Raw genomic sequence first — 23483 nt, forward strand, 5'->3', positions numbered from 1 at the left:
ACACACACACACACACACAGGGAAGCGCACCAGCAGACACACATGCAAAAGATTACATTGCGCTGCAAATCTGCCATCATGATAGCAATGCACGTGCCTGGCTTTTAAAGGGAATGGGAGATGACACTCTGATGCATTGATTGCATGTTACGCCCAAAACACACCTATGAATTGATGACGACACTAAGTACAACCTTTTTGAACCATGCGCCCGGAACAGGGACCCTTTTTTCCTAGCAAAAGGGTATTTGGACGTGCCCTAAACCCACCTGAGCCATGCGCTTCACGCCGTGTGCTTAGATCGTTAAAATAGGGGCCCATTGTGTCTACTTAGCTCATCTGTAATTAGCTGAACTGTCTTGGTGCTAACGGATTCCATCTACATTGTCATGCCAGCACCAGTAGCTCGTCAGCCATTTCAACGTCCGCTTGTTTGACACTTCTGCAATTCTTTCCACTACATGTAAGATATTGTAGCTACCAGACATTCCCCCATTTCTGCTTGAGGCTGCTCACACTATGATGTGATTACAGCATTTTGATGGAAAAGACCTGCTGCGACATCACTGACTGTGGTGCAACACGCTTGACAGATTCAACCCATAGAGAGAGACAAGCACAGCAGTAGTTTCCTGCCCTCTGCGAGTCTGGATTTATCTTAAAACCAAATTAAATGATCTTCTAATTACAAGACAAGCTGTCAGCCTACAAAACTACATTCTTACTTTCCATTTATATTTCTGTGATCCTGGGCCTGACTGACTGGGAAGCGGGGAAGACTTGGATTTGCTTTATTTATCCAGAATGGACGACTAGTCCAATTGGTTGCACAACAAGAGAGAAATATTGGATTTGTTCATGTTCAGACACCTGCCAACACAAAGGCAATCCAAATAGCAGCATGTGTTGTGGGATGGGTAAGGAGAAAACAGAAATACTGTGGTGACTGTAAGCTTCTTACCGAGGCTGTGGATAATATGCAGCCAGAAAACTGCACAACCGATTCCAAGTCTACAAAAAAATTCATAGCGAGGGCTCCAGTTTTAGTGGTTTAAGGATTAAAAAAATAAAAACACTGCAGGGGTGTACACACGGAGCTGGTGGGCTTGGGATGGATTGAGGGAATACTGATGTACTGACCAGCCACATGGGATGAACAACCTCACAACCACATGGGCAGACACACACACACCGGACTGTAGCCTGGTTATTGGGAGTGGGGAGATTTTAGCAGATTACATCAGGCAACAATTTAAGTAGCATCTTTATATGCAGATAAAAGAGCAGCTGAGTTATAGTGAAGCCTGACAGTGGCCAAGGTTATCTTTCATTATAAGCACCAGCAGTGTGAGGCAATAACAGGAGCTTATAGAAACCCACACACGCACACACACACACGCACACACACAAACAGACACACATAGATTTTACGCTGCACACTCTTACTTATATGCATGAATATCCTGATATATAGAGTCAAAAATATGAGGCCATGCACATTTAAAGTCAGACATATAATTTGTATCCATTAAAAGAAAGTTGACAGTGACAAAACGTTTGCAGTTCAATTCAGAGCAATCTGGGATAAGGTCATGCAGGTTTGCACTGGATTCACCACTGCCAAACCACAGCCGGGCATGCTTCATCGAGCAAACTGACACCACACTGACGCACACACGCATATGGAGCAGGCACTACGGAGCACAAGGAGAAGAGCACCAGCCACCACGGGTACAGCACAAGCAGAAAAAGTAGCACAGCACACTGCACAAGAGCACTGGGTCCCAGCAAACCTCTCAGGGAAACATTAAAGAGGATCACTGTTTGGGAGAGATTTTAACAAGAAGTAGAATCAGTGCAAAATTAGAGTGTCACAAGGCTCTAAAAAAAAAAAAAAAATGACAGGGCACCAAAGGCTTTACACCCGGGACAGCTGAGAGGTTTGTCTGAGAGGGGGAGGCAGGCTGCGGCGGGTGGTGGGGCACGGTTCAAACACACGGTCACTCACTGGGTGTCGCTTTGGGACGTCATAGACCCCTTCCTTCTGCTGACTGGTGGGAACCTACACAATCAGCCAATAGTGTCAGAGAACAGCCAAGAGAGCCCGTTACCTCTGGTTTAATCCAACCATGAAACATCACTGTTACAGCACTGCGACACACTGTATGCCAAGACTAAACCCTGAAACCTGGCTACTCGGGAATCAAATCAATCACTAGCAGAGTGAAGTGAGTGAGTGAGTTTGTGTGTGTGTGTGTGTGTGAGTGTGTGGGTATGTGCACGCACGGAGACAATCAGAATTAAAATCTGCGCAGTGAGAACTCATCTACTAGGGTAATCAGTGGATCGGCCTGCGGTGATGGTCTCTCTCTGTCTCGCTTTCTCCCTAATAAAGAATGGATAAGGCTGCTTATCACACCCACAGACATGTAATAACTCAGATTGTCACACACATAGAGACATGTAATATATCTATGTCACACTGGCAGATAGATTTGACAGTGTGTATAATGAGAAGACACAATGAGCACTGATAGCTGATATTTAAGAATCCTGGGATTCCTGTGGTGTGTTTTTCCGAAAGTGACATGTTTAAAATAAAAGTTTTAGTCCCCCCCCCAGTTGGATGTACGCTAATCAGACTGTTCGGTAAATGAAAAATAGCACTGATGAAGAATGTGGATATCTATCTAGCACAGCCTGTCATATTCTTTCTCCTCCTCTCAATGCCTTGTTACTTCTTTCACATGTTTATTTCCAGAAGCTGCCATCTTTATTCATACATTAGTTCCTCTGTGGCTGGAGGCTGGCTGAGGCTCACGCCTGGTGTGTGTGTGTGTGTGTGTGTGTGTGTGTGTGCGCAATATTTCTGTTTGTGTATGTTTGTGCACGCGCCGGCACGCCGTCTATTTTCAATCCATTTTATTTAAAGATCAAACGAGAGGCTGGTGATTAATCTTTCTTTCCCCCGCTTACTTTCATCTCCTCGGGAAAAAGAGGGAGGGGAGGAGAGAAAAGGAGGAGGGGTCCGCCTTCCACACAGGCCAAGAATAACCTCCACATAACCGTGCCCTCCCCCTTCTTCATCCCTCGGAGGTCTACCCATGCCTCTGAGGAGTGCACCCAAAGAAAGGGTCGTCTCCCTGGGGTAGCTAGCTATGGCTATCATGGCTCTCTAGAGAGTGCTGGTTGGTTGTTCGCCTTTGATTCTTACTGTCTTTTATTTCCTGTATCTACTTTTTTAAGATTGTAAAGAAGCCGCCGTTAATTTTATGAGCAGGATACAATATATCCATTAAAGAGTAATGGAGCTGGTACTTATTGGCAAGCAAATGGCAGATTACACTTTAAACACTTTAAAAGATCTTCCTGTTGTTGGTAGCTTAACCACAGCTGACCACAAGATGACTGGGAATATAACTAAGACACAAGCAGGCAAGACGAGCTTGCGAGTACCTGATAAATGCCCTCTTCTGATTGGTCACGGATGGGCTCGTGTCCGGCCTCAAACACAATGTACTACAACGTCAGCAGCAGAGGGAGGAGAGGAAAACAAGAAGCAGGAAGAGAAATGGGAAGATAAATACATTGAGAGAAAAGTGGTGAAATTGAAGAGGTGATTAGTCAAACAGCATTGTCAATTAGCTCTCATTTAAAAAAAAAAAAAAATAAGCAATTGAACAATAGATCCTGGTGACAAGTGGAGGAGAGTTTACGCAGCAGAGATTCCCAAAGCAGCTGAGGAAAGTTATACATCTTTCAGCTAATCATGCACCCTGACTGGCAGACATGCGCACAGACACACGGGACCTGTGATCGCCCGTTTTTGAACATCTCCGACAATTGTTGACTCCACATACACACCTGCGGACATCCCAACCCTCCAGACTGTACCACACTGCCACATAGAAACCAAACAGGGGCCGTCTCCCCCACAGTGCACACAGAGAGGAGCAAGCCGACTGGAATGCAGCACAGGTGACAAGCAGCAATGTGATTGGTCAGGAAGTTACCTGGTAGACCGGGTCCTCCAGATCCTCCTCCAGTATTGTCTGCAGATGAGCGGCAGCAGGAAATAGAGGGAGAGATCACACGCGGAGGAGAGAGGAGCAGAGGGGAGAAGACAGAAGAGGCGGAGAGTTAAGCCGGTGGAGTCGAATGAGTAAGCGGAAAGCACAGCAAGACATAGCAGCTTCCCAGCATTCAGATAATCATTTGGCAATCATCAGAGAGAGAGACAGACAGAGAGAGAGACAGACAGAGAGAGACACACACAGAGAGATAAAGAGAAATTAAACAGGAGATGCAAAGAACAGAGAAAAAAGGAATAACCACAATGGACAGATGGTGCTTCTGATGAAACCTTAAAAGTGGGGGCTCCGTATGTCATTCACTTGCTTTGAAGTTTTTTTAAAAGAAGTTGTCAGTCAAGAGCCGTTGAAATACGGCAGAAGATTGAGGTATGGTTCAAACGGTAGAAAACAGAGGGAACAGAGAGTTGGGAAGTGTACCTGGTAGACCGCCTGCTCACACTGCTTGTCTTTTTGGGCCTTTTTCTCCATCTCCTCTCGCTGCTTTATCTCATAGATGAGCTGGAACAAGTCCCGCAGGTCCAGGATCACAGGCTCAGCCTAGGAAGACACATTGTACAGCCAGCCATTACCACACACCCCCCCCAACAGGCACGCGCTACTGTATGCACACTCATAGCACTGATCAGAACTCATTAAACGCAACTATGCCTGCTAACTCTAGTTATGTGGGGAATAATGTTAACTGAACCTGCACTTCCTCATGATGGCAAGAAGATTAAGACCATGGTCAGACCAACATAAGCACTGTAACAAAAAATTTCAGCGAGGTCCGTTATAGCAATAGTCCCGATGGAGAGAACTGGGGAAAAAAAAGGTTTAGCCTGGTTTGCGGAAGCCTAATCCCACACCCCGCTGCGTTGGTACATCAAATGCCAAGTGTACATTTCTGGTCAATTACTTTGTAATGAGATATCTACGGTTTGCCTTGCAATTGTCAAAACCAGGGACAGAACTAGAGCCCAACCGATATATCGGCGGGCCGATATTTGGCATTTCCTGATCTATCGGGATCTGCAATTTTTTTTTTTTTTTAATTCATTCATCAGAATCATTTATAATGACAAATGATTCTGATAAATGAATTTTTAAAAAATAAAAACAGACCGTCAACCATGTTATGAGCGTTGGCGATGCAGAGTCTGTCCACCAGAGGGCGCTCTACAACGTCCTTGTTGGCAACAGATTTTTTTTGTTAATGTGTTTTTGTTCAAAGGACTTTAAGTTTCAAATCTTAAGTTTGTATTTTTATACATTTTACTCATCAGACCTTTAATATATTTTGATGTTCCTCTGTATATGTTCCTCAAATTATTATCAAATTATTTTTGTGAGAACTCAAATAACTAATGTCAAGGAAAGTTTTGTAACGCGTTTGTGGATTGTTTTTCTTTTAAATATATATATCGGCCGATATATCAGCATATCGGATTTTAAAATAACCAAATATTCATATCGTATTAGCCTTAAAAATCCTTTATCGGTCAGGCTCTGGACAGAACTGTTGTTGCCATGATCATTTTTTAGAATTGTAAAAGCTAGCTATTACTCATTATTATTATTACTCATAGCTATTGCTCATTATTATTACTCTGAGCGTCTGCTTAGGCACGATGAGTCAGAGATACCTGATTGGGCTGCTGACAGCTGATTATGGATGATTCCATTAGGCCACAAGGCAAAAACAAAATGGCAGCAAACTGAATTTGACAATTTTGCCAGTTTGCCAGTTGCCTGCAATTAGTTTGTCTAAAATCTTTCATTAAAGGTAACATGTCCTTGGGAGTGATTGTTTTCTGTGCCACTGTGATTTAGCCTGGGAGGAATCTGCAAGCTCATGTTTCATTTGCTCTGGCAGATCCGTCTGGCGCCCCTCCCGTTCACACGTTTCCAGCCGAGGAGAAACAGGACGAGTAAATCACAAACGGTTATCTCCTGTTTGATTGGTTTAAGACAATAACTGACAGAGGGGTGTCATGCTTCAATGTAGTTACTGAACATAGTTACTGAACGTAACTGGCATTCTCCATCCAGTGCAACGCACCAAGCTCACGACACCAAACTCGCAAAGTAGGCGGTGCTGAATCAAGATTCTGTTACTATTTTGCTCATTTCTCGCCTAACATGTTTTCAGAAACATATTTCAGTGTACTGTATTGTTTTAATTTGAGAAAGTTTGTGACCCGTGCAGCATAACTTCCTGCTTCAAAACGGACCGAAGTGTCGCCCCAACTTGCATCTGTCACTCAGAGCTACATGTGCGTCATTACGTTGCTCTATCTGGTTTTAGGTCACGTTTCATTGCCCTGATTGGTGATAGGTTTATCAGTTTTTCTATTTTTGGCCTGTGCGCTGTTGATAGCGCCCCTTTGAAATCAAAAAGAACTGAGAGGAACCAGACGTATTTGCAAATTTGTCGGGCTATGCCGGGCCGCCTGTGATTAGTTAAACACTTACAAATCCTTGCAAACGTTAAAAGTGAATAACTTGGAATGGAAGTTCCAGACTATGAATATCTAAATAACTAGTACCTGCCTGTGAATGGGATCTGGAAAGAAGATTTAAAGCACAACGCCTACATACTCTCCTCTGTCTCTAGGCCTGGTCTAGACAGTGACAAGAGCAGATGGCCTCTTGTCTTACCTTATACCACCTTTCTTGTCAGGGGAGCTAAAGTACAGACAACAAACAAGTTGGATGACTAAAAACTTATAACTGCTGTCAACGCAGAGTCTTATCATATAATGCTGTTTCAGACCTAATCAATTATTGACAGGAGCTATGCAAAGAGCACCCAGAGTTAACAGAGTGAACACTACCTTGCATAAAATAGTTCTATTTTAGTGCTGTCTTTCTAAGAGATGCTGTCAGCCACATATTGCTCATGACAGCCAGCACCTGCTGAGCCAACAGTGGAGCATATTTTCACTCTGTCAGACTCAGATCCTCTTGCATTTGACAATACATGCTCTAATCTCCATCTATATTTGCCGTTTGCTAACATGCCTTTCCGCTTCTTCTGTTTAAAAACGCAGAAGACGCAGAGAGCGGAGAATATTAAGGCAACAGATTCACCTTTTACTCAAATTAAATTCGGGGGTTGGTTACACATATCTCCAGGATATCCTGCCACTGAATTTATTAAAAATTCATTTCTTGGTATATTGAATTTCCCCTCATCTAAATCATACTCAGTAAGTGGATTTCTTAAAACAACCTACAGAGAATGTGGCTGAAAATACAGCTGGAGAAAGTGGACAGACAGTGCAGTATCTGACTCCTCTAAAATGGATTTATTTAGAATCGTTGATCCTGGGTGCCAAATTAATTCAGATACAAGCTTTGCGACTCTGGGCTCAGACACCTTTGATTGACACCACTGACATTTTGGATAGTTTCAAAATGTTTTGCCACTAAGAAGGAAACACTGCACCAAAACTATACTGTGAGTAATCTAAATGTGGACAGTAAGCCATAGAATAAAATAACATTCCAAGATATGAACAATGCATCTTGCAGATATCAAAGTGAAAGTTTTTGTTTTTTTCCCAAGTGTATTAGGCTAAACTACTGGACTGGGTAAACCCTGCCCCCTCTGCCAGGGGATTTGATTTCTCCCCGCAGCTCGGTTGGGAAACCTGCACGTTTAATTCTCCTGCCTTAGCTCACAATTTTGCAAGAACCAATCACAAACTGGCTTATCTACCTGGGGCGCTATTGGCGGGTTTAACACCAAGACAATAGAGAAGCGACCAAGCAGCTTCATAGCGGCGGCCACCGAACGCCACCGAAATGCAGCAATGCGTTGATGCCGCTGTCGCTTCTACGTCACCCGGATCGTTGCTCTGATTGGTTGAAGGACTATCTAATTGCGTACAGAGTCATTTGAACTATGCCCGTTGGTCACGCATCGTGTAGTGGAAAATACAGAGCAGACTCCCCAGATCAACGCTCACTCTCAAATCTATTGAGCTTGGCTTGATCTGGTGATAGCCAGACTACTAAACTTTTCCATTAGAAGTTAAATATAAAGTTTGTTCTTAAACATTGTCCAGATAAAGCAAGACTCACCAACGATGGGGGAACCATTACATCATTTGTCGTTTGCGGTTGCTGTTATGATTTGCTCATGTTGGTAATTTTGTTTCAAATTTATCAAAGCGATCAAAATAAAAAGTTTTGAGAACTGGAAATGTAATAACGATTACTGGGCCGGCACTAAGTAGTATTTAAACTCGCTGTAGACTTGCTACAAATTAGATACATGGCTGCTTCTGTCACAAGTAGATTTATTCATATTTATTATAATTGTAAAAGGTTATAACAAAGACTGAGAAACTAACTACGAAAGCCTTTCTAACACAATTAGTGTGCTTCCACCTCCACTACAACTTGCTAAATAAAACACATCCTTCTTGAGAGGAGACTTTGAGTTGAGTAGTAAGCCAATTACTTGCGAATGTAGCCCTAAATTGGCCTTTTCGGAACACCCTTAAGTCTTAGTCTTCATGACGACAGAGACACTTTGTTAATTCACATCAAAGTGGTTACTTTCCAATTACAGCTTCTGCCATAAGCCCTGTGCTTCCTCCCTTCGCACTGTCTGCTCCACAACTAATGGTCTGAGTGCGTATGATGGCGGGTTCAGAACTTGAAAAATGGGAGTAAAATAAAACCGTGACCCTTCCTCAAGCACACGTCAGGTAAATGACAGCTTAGGTGACTGACGAGAGCTTAGCCTTGTGCTGTTCGGCAGGGTAGCATTTCATTAGCAACACTTTTCTTGTGTGGTTGGTGTAAATGTTGAGTACAGCCTGGTGCGTGTGTGTGTGAGAGAGACACTGTGTGTATCTGTCTAAGTCACAGGGCCACGGTTCATGGCCCTGGGAGGATGGATATGCCATTAGAGCTGGTGACACACACTCAAACCTTCATCGACTCACTATGGGCAATCAATACGGCTACAGAGAGAGCCAGCTGGATCCAGACTAAACAAGCCAGGTACATAGACACAACAGCAGCAACAACAATCATAGCAGGTCCAAGAGGGGTACTCAATATCATATAGAGTATGTTACTGCAGGATTGAACGTGAACACACACGCATACACACAAAACCTAGAGCTCCAGAGAGTGAACAGTTTGACGAACAGCACAAAGGGACATGAGCTGGCGTTTAAGGGTCCTTATCTAAATGTCAAGAGGTTGGTGCTGTTTGGAAAAGCCTCAGACAAATCACACATTGACCTACACAGAGGGGCTACATGGTAAAACGTGTACACACAGTTGCCTACACACACACACACACACACACACACACACACACACACACACACACTGACCGACTGTGCGGTCTTGATAGCCATGAAACGGTGGTTCCCTTCCTTCCCGCAGACGTAGCCGAAGGCTCGGTGGTCCGTGATGTCCTTGGCGATGTAGGAGATCTCGTGGACCGCATGGTGGTGCTGGAGGACCTGAAGGAAAGACATGACACAGGATGTTTAATAAATAATGCAGACATAGCCAAGACACTACAATGTCTTGTGATATCACTTTTATTCAAGAATATACGATTTCATGCTAACACCACGCAACATTCTTGTCAATATGTTAACTTAATTCTTGAAAGTTTTCTTTGTCCAAGGGTGGCCCCAATATTTATAAGAAACAAATGTATTTAAACATGTAAAAAAAATAAGGACTTTGAAGAAGACTTTCCATCTTTCAAAAGTTTGATGCGCTTTATATTCCTTGTCGTTAATGGTTGCACTTGCTTCTCTTGGGTACCATGTAACGCACTTTATAGAAAGAATGTTGTTTTTTATTTTTTGGGCATTTTCGGCCTTTATTGTAACAGAACAGCTGAAGACATGAAAGGGGGGAGCGAGGGGGGAATGACATGCAGCAAAGGGCTGCAGGTCGGGGTCAAACCCGCGGCCCACTGTGTTGAGGAGTAAACCTGTTTGATAAAAGCTCCCCAAAGTGTAAACACAGAAATCTCACACGGGGACCTTGTATCCAATATTAAACTGTTCCTAGCTCCCCTGCCCTCTCTAGTTTAGCCTGGGTGGGGAGTGCCAAGCTGGCATTGCCCGTGGCAGATGGCACTGCTTTTCCCGAGGACAGAGGGGGGGGGGAATCAGTGACAATCGCAGCTCGGCAAGCTGTCGACTTGATCACTTCATCTGTGCCCTCACTCACAACACACACAATTCACAACGTAATGTGTAATCGCCCTCTGTAAAGTCACACTAAATGGCTGCTTTGTTGTTATTGTCCATGCCAGCTGCATGCTGGGAGCAGAGACACACAGTCAACATAATGACCCAGTAGCCCTTGAGTGCATGCTAGGGGTTGCAGCGCTATACATCAGAGGCTAAACACACACATCTGCTCTCTTTGAAGCTATTCCAGATCTAAGACATGGCAGAAAAGGGTGACACCGATTTAACACGGGGGCACTGGCACACACACACACTCTCTCTCTCTCGCTCTCTCTCTCTCTCTCTCACGCACGCACACACGCACGCACTCATTGTATGAGTCATGTTTTCTAAATTAAATAATTAGAGTAATAATTATTATTATCACCTCTGATTGACCAGAAAATGGCAGTGTACATGCTTGCACGCATGCACGCACGCGCTTACACCCTCGCGCTTACACCCTCGCGCATACGCACACACACACACACACACACACACACACACACACACACACACACACACACACACACACACACACACACACACCTCATTTGCAGAGGTTATTGAATTATCTCTGGGTGGGTGGTGAGGTGAAAAAGAGGAACTCTGATTCAAAGAGAGCAGAGAATGAGATGACTGCTGCATAAATTCAATTGCGCTACTTTGTCTTGGGAGCGAGTACATCTCACAGAGTAGAAACAATCTACATATACTTACAGTGAGTACCTAGTTTGTCAGGTGCGGCCTATACTAGCCAATGTTTTGATATACAGATTTTAAAAAGTGCTGAAAATGTTCCAAGCGATCTTGGTAGAGTGCTACCAAGAAGGAAAGCACCTGCTCTTGTATGCCCGCTACCAATTTTATAAGCTCCATTTTAACAAAAACAAACTTCAAAATAACACATTAAAGCACGAATGACGAGGCATTTTTCGATACTCTATACTATGGAGGCAATTTGGTTGGTGGCTACTGAAGTTCAGTACCCAGCCCTAGTGCAGTGTACAGGCTGTTTACCCTGACCTCTACTTAATCATAAAAAAGCAATCAATGTTATTTTTTAAGATTGAAAAAGCATCGTTACTGCCTCAGTTAAAATTATAGTAAACATTTCTCTGAAAAATAATTCTAAGTGCACACTAAAGGGTAAACGTGTGACATCTAGATGAAACTGAATGGACTTGGCACTTTCATTTTCAAATTGGCGGAGAATGTGAATGCCAACTGGGCTTTTGCTTTTGGCTTTTCCTAATTAAACTTTGCACATTTCATGCAAACTCAAATTAAATTTTAAAATCAATTTGATGGAACGATAAAAGCAACAGCAACATTGGTCTTCCACAGCAGCACTCAAGCAACGAGATAATGAGTAGAATAACCTTGTTCTTCTTAATTAACTCTGGCTGTGGTTTTCCCTCCACTTTATAAATCCCACACCAGTTGTGCCGAGTTGTTATTGGCACAACAAATATCATTATTCCCCTTAAATCTCTTAATAATGAGGGATACATTGTATTCCAACAAGTCTGTAAATTACCGCTGTTTCTGATGTGACTTTCTTGGTGAAGTTTGGACAGAACAACGAGATCAAATCCCCGGAGGGCGGCCGTTGCTGGAGCCGACACGTCTGGCAGCATCATCTATCAGACGCCGCTCAGAGTTGCTCAAACAGATGCATTCTCTGGGGGAGTGGATTTTTTCTCTCGCAAAAAGTGGTGGGTGTATGAAAAAAAGTCGATACTGACTCTGTACTCTCCCTTCTTTTCTCTACTGCACCGTTGATATGCACTCTTAGCCTCTCTCTCACAATTTCTCTCTCTCACACACACACACACACACACACACACAGACACAGACACACACACACAGACACACAAACAAACACACACAGTCTGAACCGAGACCGTCCCTGTTACGCTGGGATTGGGGAGAGAGGAGGAGAAGCAGCAGGGTGCTGTCTCTCTCTCTCTCCTCCCCGTTCTTCACATCTGCCACCTCAAGGGGAGACCACCACACGAGGACCTGCAGGGACTGTCCAGGTTCCAGCCAGTAGGACTGGACTGAGATTAGCGGTTAGCGTTTAAGGTTTTATTAGCTCCTTGCAAGAGGTGGCACTGCTGTGGTCACTGACACAAATACACATGCACATAAGCTGGACTGTACCTATAAATAATGTTTGATTATCTAACAGCTTGACCCAGAGAAGTGGATGAGAAAAGGGACTAAAAGAGTGATGACACAAGCATACACATAATAAGGGGCTTAGTTGGGGACACTTTTTTGTGTTTCCTCGTCTTCTTGTCTTCTTCCTTCAGAACTTGCCCTCACCTTGATTCTCATCACCTGGGTTCTCCCCGACACCTCCCGGTCTACTCTACACACATTAATTCCCATTTAAAGCATCCATATGAACACGTTGCTCCGGGGTCTTTTCTACAAGGCTGTTTCGGCCGGCTGAACTGGACTAATTTGATCGTTCTGATTTAATTCTCTGAGGGAGCAGACGGCCGGCGAGCTCAGCCCTTCACTCTTGTGAGCTCTTGACCTGACGTGCTGCAGCGGCCCTGACGAGACTGACAAAAAGGGTTGAAGAGGGTAGAGGGCACGTGTCTCTGTGTGTGTATGTGTTTTAGAAAGAGAGCGCGAGAGATAGAACATGCTGGTCTGCCCTCTGCTAGATGAATGTCTCCCCTCTTCCTCTTCTCATCTCAAGCACCATCTCCCTCCATCCCGCACGACCTTCCCTCCTCCAAAAGAGAGGCCATCCATCCATTTGTTCACCCATACATCCATCCGCCCATCCGGCTGACTGATGCACAAGAGGGGAACAAGTCTGTCAAGATCCCTGAACCTCATTCTCTCTTGTGGCTCCCCCTCTCCCTTCCTCCCTAGCCATTAGAAGTGGTTGAAGGACTGATAGTAAGGACATCATATCTCTATAGTTAATATTAATGTGCGGAGACAGAGGACAAGGTCTCCCTGTAGAGAGCTTTACTTTGCTCATTGATTCTCCACCTATCCCTCTAACTCTGTTTCAGTCTGTCATTGTCCCTCCAGCCCTCCCACATCTGTCTTTTACACATCCTCGTATCCTCTCACCTTCTTACCCTTTCTTTTCTCTCTTCACTTCCACACCATCTCCCTTTGATTCCCTACCTCTCTATCTATCACTGGTTCTTTGTCTTTATCCGCTCTCAATCTTTGAATGGGAGGGTTCGAAGCGTCGGGAAGGGGAATGAGACGAAGAGAAATGAGGACTATAAAAAAGAGGGATTTGACAGGTGAAGGATAAGTTCGGCTGCAATGTGGCTGCCATGTGGGAGCCCACTGGTTACTGTGTCCTACACACACACACACACACACACACACACACACACACACACACACACACACAGTAAATGCAATACAACTTTTTTTTCTGCCACATGACATTGTTTTGTCATTGATTACATCCCACTTTGCACACAGTTATACAACAGAGACCTTATTTATTGATATTGATTGATTTCAGTATCAATCGATCAATCCAACACCAAAGATTCTTCTGTACCTTAAACTAATGTTTTCAAAATCGTTTAGGTGCTTTATTAGCTCGTTGGAATGAGAATAGTGGTAATGTAACAGTAATGGACAATTCCGCTCCCGACCTGTAGGGGGAACGAAGAGGAAAAGTGCTTTGGTGCCTACTGTAAAGGTGCTGGTTGACAAGTAGCTAATGCTAATGCTAATGTAATTCTTGGTGGGTAACATACGACATCGTTCAACACGCTCAGTTATTTTTAGGATTGATTGTTCTAGAAGCTTCTGGGATTTAATGGAAGCAAAATTGCCCTTTCAGTGAGGCTGTCCTCCAAGCACAGCACAAGTATCCTGGGGAATGTAGGCGTTTTATTTCTTGCTCAAGGATGCTGTGACAGGTATGGCCAGTTGGGAAATGGAACCTGGACACTACCTATCAGAGGATCCTTGAGAAAGAAATCACTACGGTCTATTGGCCACTTTCCCTGGAGCCGCCTGCATACTCGCTCTGCAACCGCATGTCCCCGCTGAAGTCCCAGTTTGTCTGTCCATAGAGTGTCCTCTAGCTATGACTGGTCTACTATAATTCCCTGAGTTGTAATATTGTAATATGTCTCAACATCAGTGAGGCCGAGACAAACTATGTTGCTTTCCTAGGGGTATTTGGGTAATTTTGGTGATTCTGTGATCTCAGTTGACAGTAAGAAAATAGAATTAACACTTTTTAATATTTGTCATTGATAAATGGTAAATTTAAGGCACATAGTTATTAGTTATTTTACTGTTGACAAAGAATGAAATGATTTATAATGTTTACCAATTATTATTAATCTCACAATTGATGTTATTTTACCATTATAAAATAATATAATAATGTATATAATGTAAAATAATTATTAATTAATTGAGAGATTGTTTAAACTTTGTCACTGGTTAATAATCGTTTTGTAAACAATCTATAAACATTATTTGGATGCTCGTAATATTCACGAGTTAAATATTTAATGATGCATAAGTGGTTATTAAAGCATCAAGTAAAATTACTTTGGCCATATTAAATCTTTTTTGGTGATCTATAAAAGATGATAATTTGAGCTATATTCAGAGATTTCTTAGTTTCTTTTTAGAAGCTTTAGAAAGTATTATAAAAATCCTTAATATAATATATAAAATGGTATTGAGTGTGTACGACAATAAACTGTTAAAAATGATTATTATTATTATCATCATTTCATTGTTAACAGTAAAATAACTTAACTCAAGTTTAATTAACTATCAATTTACCATTTATTATTGATGGTTAATATGAAAAAAAAGATAACTGGCAAAGTTATTGACAGAGATACTGGTCGGTCAAGCAGAAAAGCATGTAAAATGGAAAATGTATAATCCTGGGGAATAATCTAGAACCAGTGTTGGCGCTGTTTTCAGAGAGGCAGACAATGGGATAGCCATGTTCTCTCATCTACGGAGGCCTTGTTCTCAGGGTTTCAATTAGGGCCTCATGATTTCCCCGGGGGCCCCTCCCTCTCACGGAGATGCCTCATTAACAGAGGAAACACACGCGCACACACACACAGATATGCTGCACGTAGGCGCGCACGCACACACACACACACACACACAGAGACACACAGACACACACACACTTCTGAGCTTACCCCTGACTTCTCATCAAAGATCTTGATCCCTCCAAAGGAAACAGTCAGAAACACCTTCTGTTTGTGTTCTCCTTTAGACCGTGCTGCCGCTGCTATACCCTGAGGACAGGACGACACACAGACAGACAGACAGACAGACAGACATGGAGCAAACAACCATGTTAGAAACATTACAGATCCACATTGGTTTGTAAGTTCATAACTAGCACTGGACCCCTTTTATCTCCAAAAACGTTTCTTTTGCTTCTCAACAACAGAGAAATTCACCATAGATCATTTTCCCATCTACCGTAGTCTCAATAGTCTGTATAAGTCTTTCTGGGCATGCTTGTGATTCATATCTATTTTTTGGGGCATTTTTAGGCCTTTATTGACAGGACAGCTGAAGAAATGAAAGGGGAGAGAGAGAGGGGGGGGGGGGAATGACATGCAGCAAAGGGCCACAGGTCGGAGCTAGAACCGGGCCCGCTCCGTCGAGGTGTAAACCTCTATATATGGGCACCTGCTCTACCAACTGAGCTATCCGGGCGCCCGTGACTTATATCATATAATTTTTCAATTTTTACAAATTAATTAAAAAGGTATTTAGGTTGAGAAACAAATATCCACCAAATATTGCATGCCCAGTTAGCTACTTTTGCTTTTTTGTTCTGCTGACTGCAAAACCCTAATGTCATTTACTAGGCTGTTGGGAAGCATTGTGGGAAATGTAGGAAATCAACGAGAACTGAAAAGAACAGACAAGACAGGTACAGAAAAAAAAGTTAAGTTGCAACAATTCATGACAACATAATTGATTTATAACTCTAAAAGTGCATCTAAGGGTGGAACTCCACTTTACGTTCACCTCACCTCCATCTGCAAAGGTGAGTCACAAGAGAAGAAGAAAAGACAGCAGCCAGATCAGAGGGGGGAGCGAGCGGGGTGAGGAGATGGAGGAGCGGTGTGAAAGGAGAGGTGGGGAGATCAGGGAAAAAAGAGTTGATGGATTTCCTGTCTGAATAAATGAGGAGGAGGGAAGCTGTTTGATCAATGAGCTGTCTGTCCTCTCTGCCCCGGCTGGATAGAGTTTTCACTACACAAACAAAACGTAAACGCAATTTTCTCAATTCAAATGTCTCCTGCAGTATGTGGATCCCATGTGTGGAAGGACAATTAATAATGTATAGGGCGCTCTACACACTGAAGGTTTTCTTTAAGCGTACATCTGTGAAAAAAGAAACAAAAGTAAAAACAAAAAAAAGTTTTGATTTTTTTTTGTTGCAAACTACAGTAAAATATTTCCCTAAATCATCTTGTTTGTTAGAACTTTAGTTGTAAATAGAGATGGTCCAGTACCATTTCTTGCTTCCCGATATTGATTCCGATACCTGAACTTGAGCACTGATCTGATACCTGTGTGTCATATTTTATTATGTTTTCACAGCTGCATACTACTATCCCTACATGGATGTGATATGACTTCCATCTTTTTTTGTACAGCCTGGCTCAGGTTAAACTTTTGGTCAAACATGACAAACAAACAATGAACGCCACAGAACTTTCTTTTACTATCTAGATTGCCAGTTTGTAACGGAAAAAGTACAAAAAACTACGTTAAATTAGATTTTCTTCAGGACTAAATTCCATGTATGGGATTGGTACATAAACTCCAATACCAATATCAGCATTTTAGGCAGTACCCAAGGCTTTCCCGATACTGGTATTGGTATCAGAAGATCTCTTGTTATAAATAAATAAATAAATGGCTTATGTCTCATCATCTTTATCCTTCCTCATATCTCTCTCTCACCTATCATCCAAATGATTCCCATCCTATGAGCCTTCCCTCCTCTGCTAACTGCCCCATCTGTCTACCTCTCCCTCTAATTGTCCCCGTCCTTGCAAATGAGACATTTACCCCTTTTCATCCATATGGCTAACCTCCTCACTTCCTCCTGCACCGATCATCGCCATGGCTGTAAATTACAACGTTCTCATTTTCCCCCCATCCACTTTCACCTTTCTCTTCTTGCATAGAAAACTACACACGTGTGCACATACACAAGGCGCAGATAGGATGTGACATGCATATTTTAAAGTTGAACTTTAGAATATGCATGAAGTTTAACAACTACTGTATTTATGGACTGTTGGCTACTGATTTTCAGTGGATTTTGTGGATCATGGAACATAACACAGATGTAGGTGATCTTTTTAACATTATGTAATTTCTTGCTACTAACATGCAAAGATGCATGTTAGCGGCAAGCTTTAAGAAGTACCTTTAAAGAGCAGATCAATTGTTAATTTAGGGCACATCAACAGAGAGGAAAGAGAAACTCGGCTTACCTTGAGCTTCATCATCGAGTCCTGGCACAGTTTGTCTCCACGGGCTGCAGTGACCTCGTCCAGGCCGATAAGCTTGGCCTTGTAGCGGACACCATCGCCCTTAAAGCGCCTGATGAGAGCCGCCTCGCTGCGATCCTGCCCTGCAGAAACACACACACACACACACACACACACACACTCAGACAGTACGTCTTCCAGTCAAGGACCTCCATCTACCTCGGACCAGTGCTATTACCTCGGGACCATCAATCACATAGTCCACAAAAGGCTCCAAAAGTAATCTTACAAAACCAGACTAGGTAGAAGCATTGGGTGTGGCTATGTAATTGTTACACAAATAGTCAGTGGTAGTGTCTGTAATGTAAATACTGGAAATTAAATCTTCTTTTTAATCTAAATCTAATTTTATGCATTGGTCCCAGCAATATTTGTTCTTGAAGTTTACTGAAGTAGCACATGTGATATGGTTAAGCTAGAATTGAAGTAATTAAGAAACTTATTTAATCAATGTAATACATTCATGTTTCAACCATTTGTTTTTCTGGACTACTTATTTAAAGCACTACTGTCCTATTTCAGTCACTGTAATTAGCGTGGTAATCCGGTTAATTATTCTACAACATGAAATAGTGCTGATTTTTCAACCAGCGATTATGCAGACTAAAGCTCGGTCTGTCATGTGAATAAATATTTCTATAATTTAGATGTATTATTTTCAGTATTAAAGTCTATTGCTTTGAGATGTGGTGGCGGCTTCCAGGAAGGACACATTCCTATTCCGTCAGTGTGTACATTCAGCTAGTTAGCTTCAGCGTTGACTCCATATAAGAGAAAGGAATGTTAGTGTGTAAGCTTCACATATTGTGTGTGTGCGCGCGTGCGTGCGCAATAGTTGCGAGACCCACAGAAAGCTTAGGATGATCACCATATTAGTCCAAAAAAACTTAATCTTATGTATAACTGTATCAAACAATGACGTGTAGGGGGGGCTTGGATCGTGTGTGTTCTGGAGGAACATCTCCCCGGGGGGCCGGAGGGAGAAGAGGAGATCCTTCAAGCAAGAGAGTATAAATTATTAGGGAAATGGTCAGTTCAAGGTACACATTTTGGACGGTGTACCCACAATTGTGTTATGTAATCTTAAATGCAGAAACTTAAGTAAAACTCGCTTAACTGAACTCTTCAAGATTAATCCTTGTGTTCTGGCAGACGTAAATCCAATAAAAGACGACGTGGGAATTGTTGTTATAAATTGTGGATTTAGCCCTAAAATGGACTTAGGTCCTTATTTTAGATATAAATTCCTTTCACATGACAGTTAGTAGAATTATACTGAAGCCTTTTTATTTACACTGGTGACAAGTGCGGCTGTGATGAGCAAAATGATGCGATGGAGATTGTTCAAGATCAAAACTAAACTTTCCCAGACAGCAATAGGTTTGCTCTCAGGAAACCGCTACAGGGTTCCAAACTGTCATTGCATTTTAACGGGAAGAGCTCTGTGATTAAAGGGGGTGAAAGTATTGAACGTGATTGGCTGTGACTGTTACATCCTCTAATGCATCGACCTATAATAATGCTTACTGATCCCATCTTGTGCACAAGTGTGCCACAGGTGCTTCGAGGGAGCCTGGCCCCTGAAATTACAAAGAATGTACGCTCCCAACGCACCTGGCTGGGCGCACCTGGCTGCGATCTGGCCACGCTGCTGGGTTAACAAAAATAGAGCCTGCGGTGTCCTCTTGTGCGCGCAAATGCGCAACTAGCCATTGACTTGTAGAGGTTAAAAGATTTTTAAAAGGGCCGGGAACACACAGCTGTGGCCCAGCCAAAAGCAGCCATAGTACAGGTCAAAGCTCCAGATGCTAGCGACATCTTGTCATGTTACTAGGTCAGATCGGAGGCTTGCGATGGTGCAATTGTGGAAACATATGAATGCCACCGGTCAATGCCCTCAGACACGTGAATCGATAAAACATTTGGTGGGATTAGTGTTAAAACTGTGACTGCTCTCCTCTCCAGTTATTTCTCCTGCAAACTAAGGGTGTGACATTTTGCCCTTATCTCGCCTGTTTCTCCCTCTCTCCTCACCCTCTATTGTGTGCGAGATTGTGGCCATTGTGCGCATGCATTAGTGAGTGTTGCGATGGCGCGCCTGTGTTGACCTTGCTGTTGTCCAGGAAGTCTGTACGTTATCTCCTGAAGTGACTACAGCGCTACTTTGCACACACACAATACAGAACACAGAGAGAGAGAAAGAGAGAGAGGCCACTCAGAAGGCTAAACTCCTTTTCTCTTTGTGACGGGCTCTCTCCATCTTTCTCCCATTCCGTTTCTCTATCTCTGACCTGCAGTGCGCAAATATTTCATCATCAAACATTGTGTAGGGGAAACACTCCTGCATCTGTGTGTGTCTCTGCATTGTGTTTCTGGGTGTGTATTTGCGGGTGAAAGACTGCAATAGTAATAGTGAAAGGGAGAGGCATAGTGATAATGCAGCATATTCAGATAATATATTGAGGCATTAGTTTTGTACTCTATACCAGCGTGACTCTTGGAAGGTCGTATAGTCGGAGTGATGGAGAGGTCCCACTCCTCCTCTCTTCCTTCGTTCACACTCCCTTCATTCACACTGAGTCCCCACAGCATTGCAGTGAAGTAGAAATGAGCACTTTAACCACAGGCAAGCGCATTGTGTTATATGGCTGTACTCAATCACCATCGTCCAACACTAATCTCCCACCCACCCTTGGCTTTGTCTGTCGTCCTTCACATGAACACACACAAACATGCCCATTTTTTAAATGCTTCATTAGCATCACCTGAATTAAATTATATGGACGAAGGATGCTGGAGGTTGGACAGTGTTTAAGGAATTTTAGGGCTACAAAAGGCCTCATTATCATGGACATTTCTCATGCCAGGTTTAGCCAATCGTGTTAATAGCCCTGCACTGGGAAAGCCTGATATAAGTACTGTATATATGTTTTGAAAGTCCATAGCTGCCGGAGAAGTTTGTAGAAATTTGTTGAAAACGCTTCACCCTGCTCTCAATTGATAAAAAAAATCCACCTACACACATAAATATAGTGTGGATGAGCTCGTTTCTCTGAATTACTACTACTACTACTACTACTTTGAGTAAATCATGAATGTCTGCCTCAGAGTCTTCAGAGACAGAAGAGCTGAAGAACATCTGTCCTTATTTCGGAGAGAGAGACGCTCTCTCTATTGTGTCACGTCTCAGTTGGGCTGAGATGAGAGTGAGTGATTAAACCACCAGAGGATTTTTTTCTGTTCAATGCCAAATATGTTTGAACACCATTAAATATTACCTTCATAAAACTTGAAACAGTCCCGTGAAACGTGCATGTAGGCTAGAACACACAAACTAACTCGCTTAGCAGCTCTGATGACCCGCCATCTCTGTCCCCTGCGTAAATAACATGAAAAATGCCAATGCTGCTCATACTGTACAGTATATCCATCACATCCTTACACCAGCTGCCTGTCAGGAAAAACAACAGCTTTAAATCTCTTTGCTTGTGAAACCAAATACGAACATTTAATTTAATTTAATATTTGAGGAGAAGAATTATATCTGTCCTTGAGGACTAAAAAATGTGTTGAGTGCATTTTCATAAAACACTTGTCTCACAAAGGGGATTGTTTTACTATTTAAAATTGTGATTTTTATACATTTACTCAGTATTCTTCTTTGATTTTTAGCATATTGTAACATTTGTTGGTGTGTAGATGACACAATCACCAGACTAGAGCGAAACCAAACGCAGAATGTAAATCCAGGAGACCGCCTGCATGCTTGTGTTTGTGCATCCTCGTGCACGTGCATAATACAAATATAACAGGGACTTTCTTAAAAAACATTGCTCTAGAGCAGGGGTCTTCAACGTTTTCCAGACCAAGGACCCCCAAACTGATGGCGAGATGGAGCGGGGACCCCCTAATTATATATATTGTATAAAATGGTGTTATATCAAACTGGTCCTATAGTGCCATGTGTGCATTGATGACTGAAAGACATCTTCTGCCTCCATTTATCTGTCTACTACAGTGTGTTGAATTCATGTTAATGTGTAATTAAAGACATTTCAATTAGTGGAAAAAATTGCAGGAGGGGGGGGGGAATATAAAAAAAAGTCTAATCAACCAAAACTTTCGCGACCCCCATGCAGTACCTCCCCCTGTTGAAGACCCCTGCTCTAGAGGGCTTCTGGTTGTGAAAAGCGGCAGAGGGCACCACAAAAAGTTCATTTGCAACCTGATCAGAATCTCCATGTTTGAGAAATCTTTAGATTAGATTTAGATTTTTTTAGTCTCGCATTGCCAGACCTTCCTCCACAGCGCTGCTCCACAGGTCTGGTTAGTCCACACAGCATTTGGGGATTGGAAAAGAACCCGCTCTAGTTTTCTTGTTATTTCTTTAAACCAATCACCAGTGTCTTGGGCTGCGGGCAGAGCCGCGGTGTCTCTGCAAAAAAACAGGTACGTTCAAAAGTAGTTTTAGTCTAAGAGAGAAAACGCAGATTGGGCGGATAGTCTAGCTAGCAGTCTGGGTTTACCCTGCAGAGATCTGACGACCAGTGGACCAGAGTCCTCAGAAAGCCACCGGAGGTTAGAACGCCAACACATAGAAAACGGATGGGGACGGACAACTGGCGGAACCTCCGGCAGCACCTGACCAATCCAGGGAAACCAAACGTCATCAATATAGACGAGATACATTTTTAATCATACAAATGGAAGAGCTATACCCATTTAATTGTAAAACCAAGGAACTTGATTTGGATATTTAATTTTTTTTATTAGTTTTTATGGTTATTTATTAGTTTATTATTTTTCTCCAGAATTTCAACTGAGGATCCAGTTCTTCATTGTTACATAGTCTGGGTTGTGCAAGTGCACGTATGTATTTGTGAGTGTTAAATAACACTGAACGCGCCCAGTAGTGTTGTTTTTGTCAATAAAAATTATGACTTTTATAATATTGTCGTCAACGAACCTTCATCACGTGACGAAAACGAGACGCAGAGTAAAAGCTGGGCATGTGACGATGACGATAGTTAAATGTATGATACAGTATTGTTGTTGAATAAAAACGAGACTAAATGTGGTTTACAAAATAAAAACTAGATAAAAACGTCTCCTTATTTTTGTTGACCAAAATGTGACAAAATGTTATTTTGTCTCATTTAGTCGCGTTATTATAATTATTTTGCAGTATTTCTGTTCCCTGTGTCTCACTTCAGGGGGCTGCATCACGACATCATTAAATTTAGAAGATGCAGCGGTGAGTTAGTCAGACACAGAGAAAGAGATCGTGGCCGGTCAGCCGGAGGTCATCTTTGGGAGAAAAAGAATAAACGACATTTGGAAAATTCTTCATTACGTAGAAGTAGAAAAGAAAACGGCATGTGTGGTGGAAAAAGATGGGGAGAAATGCAGCCACAAAATCACAGGGAAAAACCCACGAACCTTAAGAGACATCTCGAGCCATTCCATGATGAAACTGAGGTAAGTCAAGACATAACAAGGCAGAAAGCTCATGAGGCTGTGGTTAATGTATTTTAAAGCTAGCTTTAGACTTTAGAGGTGAAAACGACTGAGAAGAACGTGTGTGTGTGTGTGTGTGTGTGTGCGCGTGTGCGTGTGTG

General features: G+C 42.6%; 1 protein-coding gene across 10 annotated transcripts in view; it reads right to left on the reverse strand.

The window, feature by feature from the left end:
• The window catches only part of dab1a (DAB adaptor protein 1a), a 206856-nt gene that overhangs the window by 14176 nt on the left and 169197 nt on the right, over positions 1-23483 (reverse strand). For 5 of the 10 annotated variants that reach the window (XM_032524863.1, XM_032524868.1, XM_032524862.1 and 2 more), the window contains 7 exons: positions 17809-17948; positions 15478-15576; positions 9434-9565; positions 4512-4631; positions 4014-4052; positions 3457-3519; positions 2009-2062 (listed from right to left, as the gene is read on the reverse strand). In XM_032524863.1, the coding sequence (XP_032380754.1) occupies positions 2009-2062; positions 3457-3519; positions 4014-4052; positions 4512-4631; positions 9434-9565; positions 15478-15576; positions 17809-17948 (647 nt within the window). The remainder of the gene's footprint in view (positions 1-2008; positions 2063-3456; positions 3520-4013; positions 4053-4511; positions 4632-9433; positions 9566-15477; positions 15577-17808; positions 17949-23483) is intronic. The other 5 variants (XM_032524871.1, XM_032524867.1, XM_032524872.1 and 2 more) reach the window with 3 other exon arrangements.

This window comes from Etheostoma spectabile, chromosome 9 (assembly GCF_008692095.1).
Source record: "Etheostoma spectabile isolate EspeVRDwgs_2016 chromosome 9, UIUC_Espe_1.0, whole genome shotgun sequence".
In the NCBI taxonomy this organism is placed as follows: domain Eukaryota; kingdom Metazoa; phylum Chordata; class Actinopteri; order Perciformes; family Percidae; genus Etheostoma; species Etheostoma spectabile.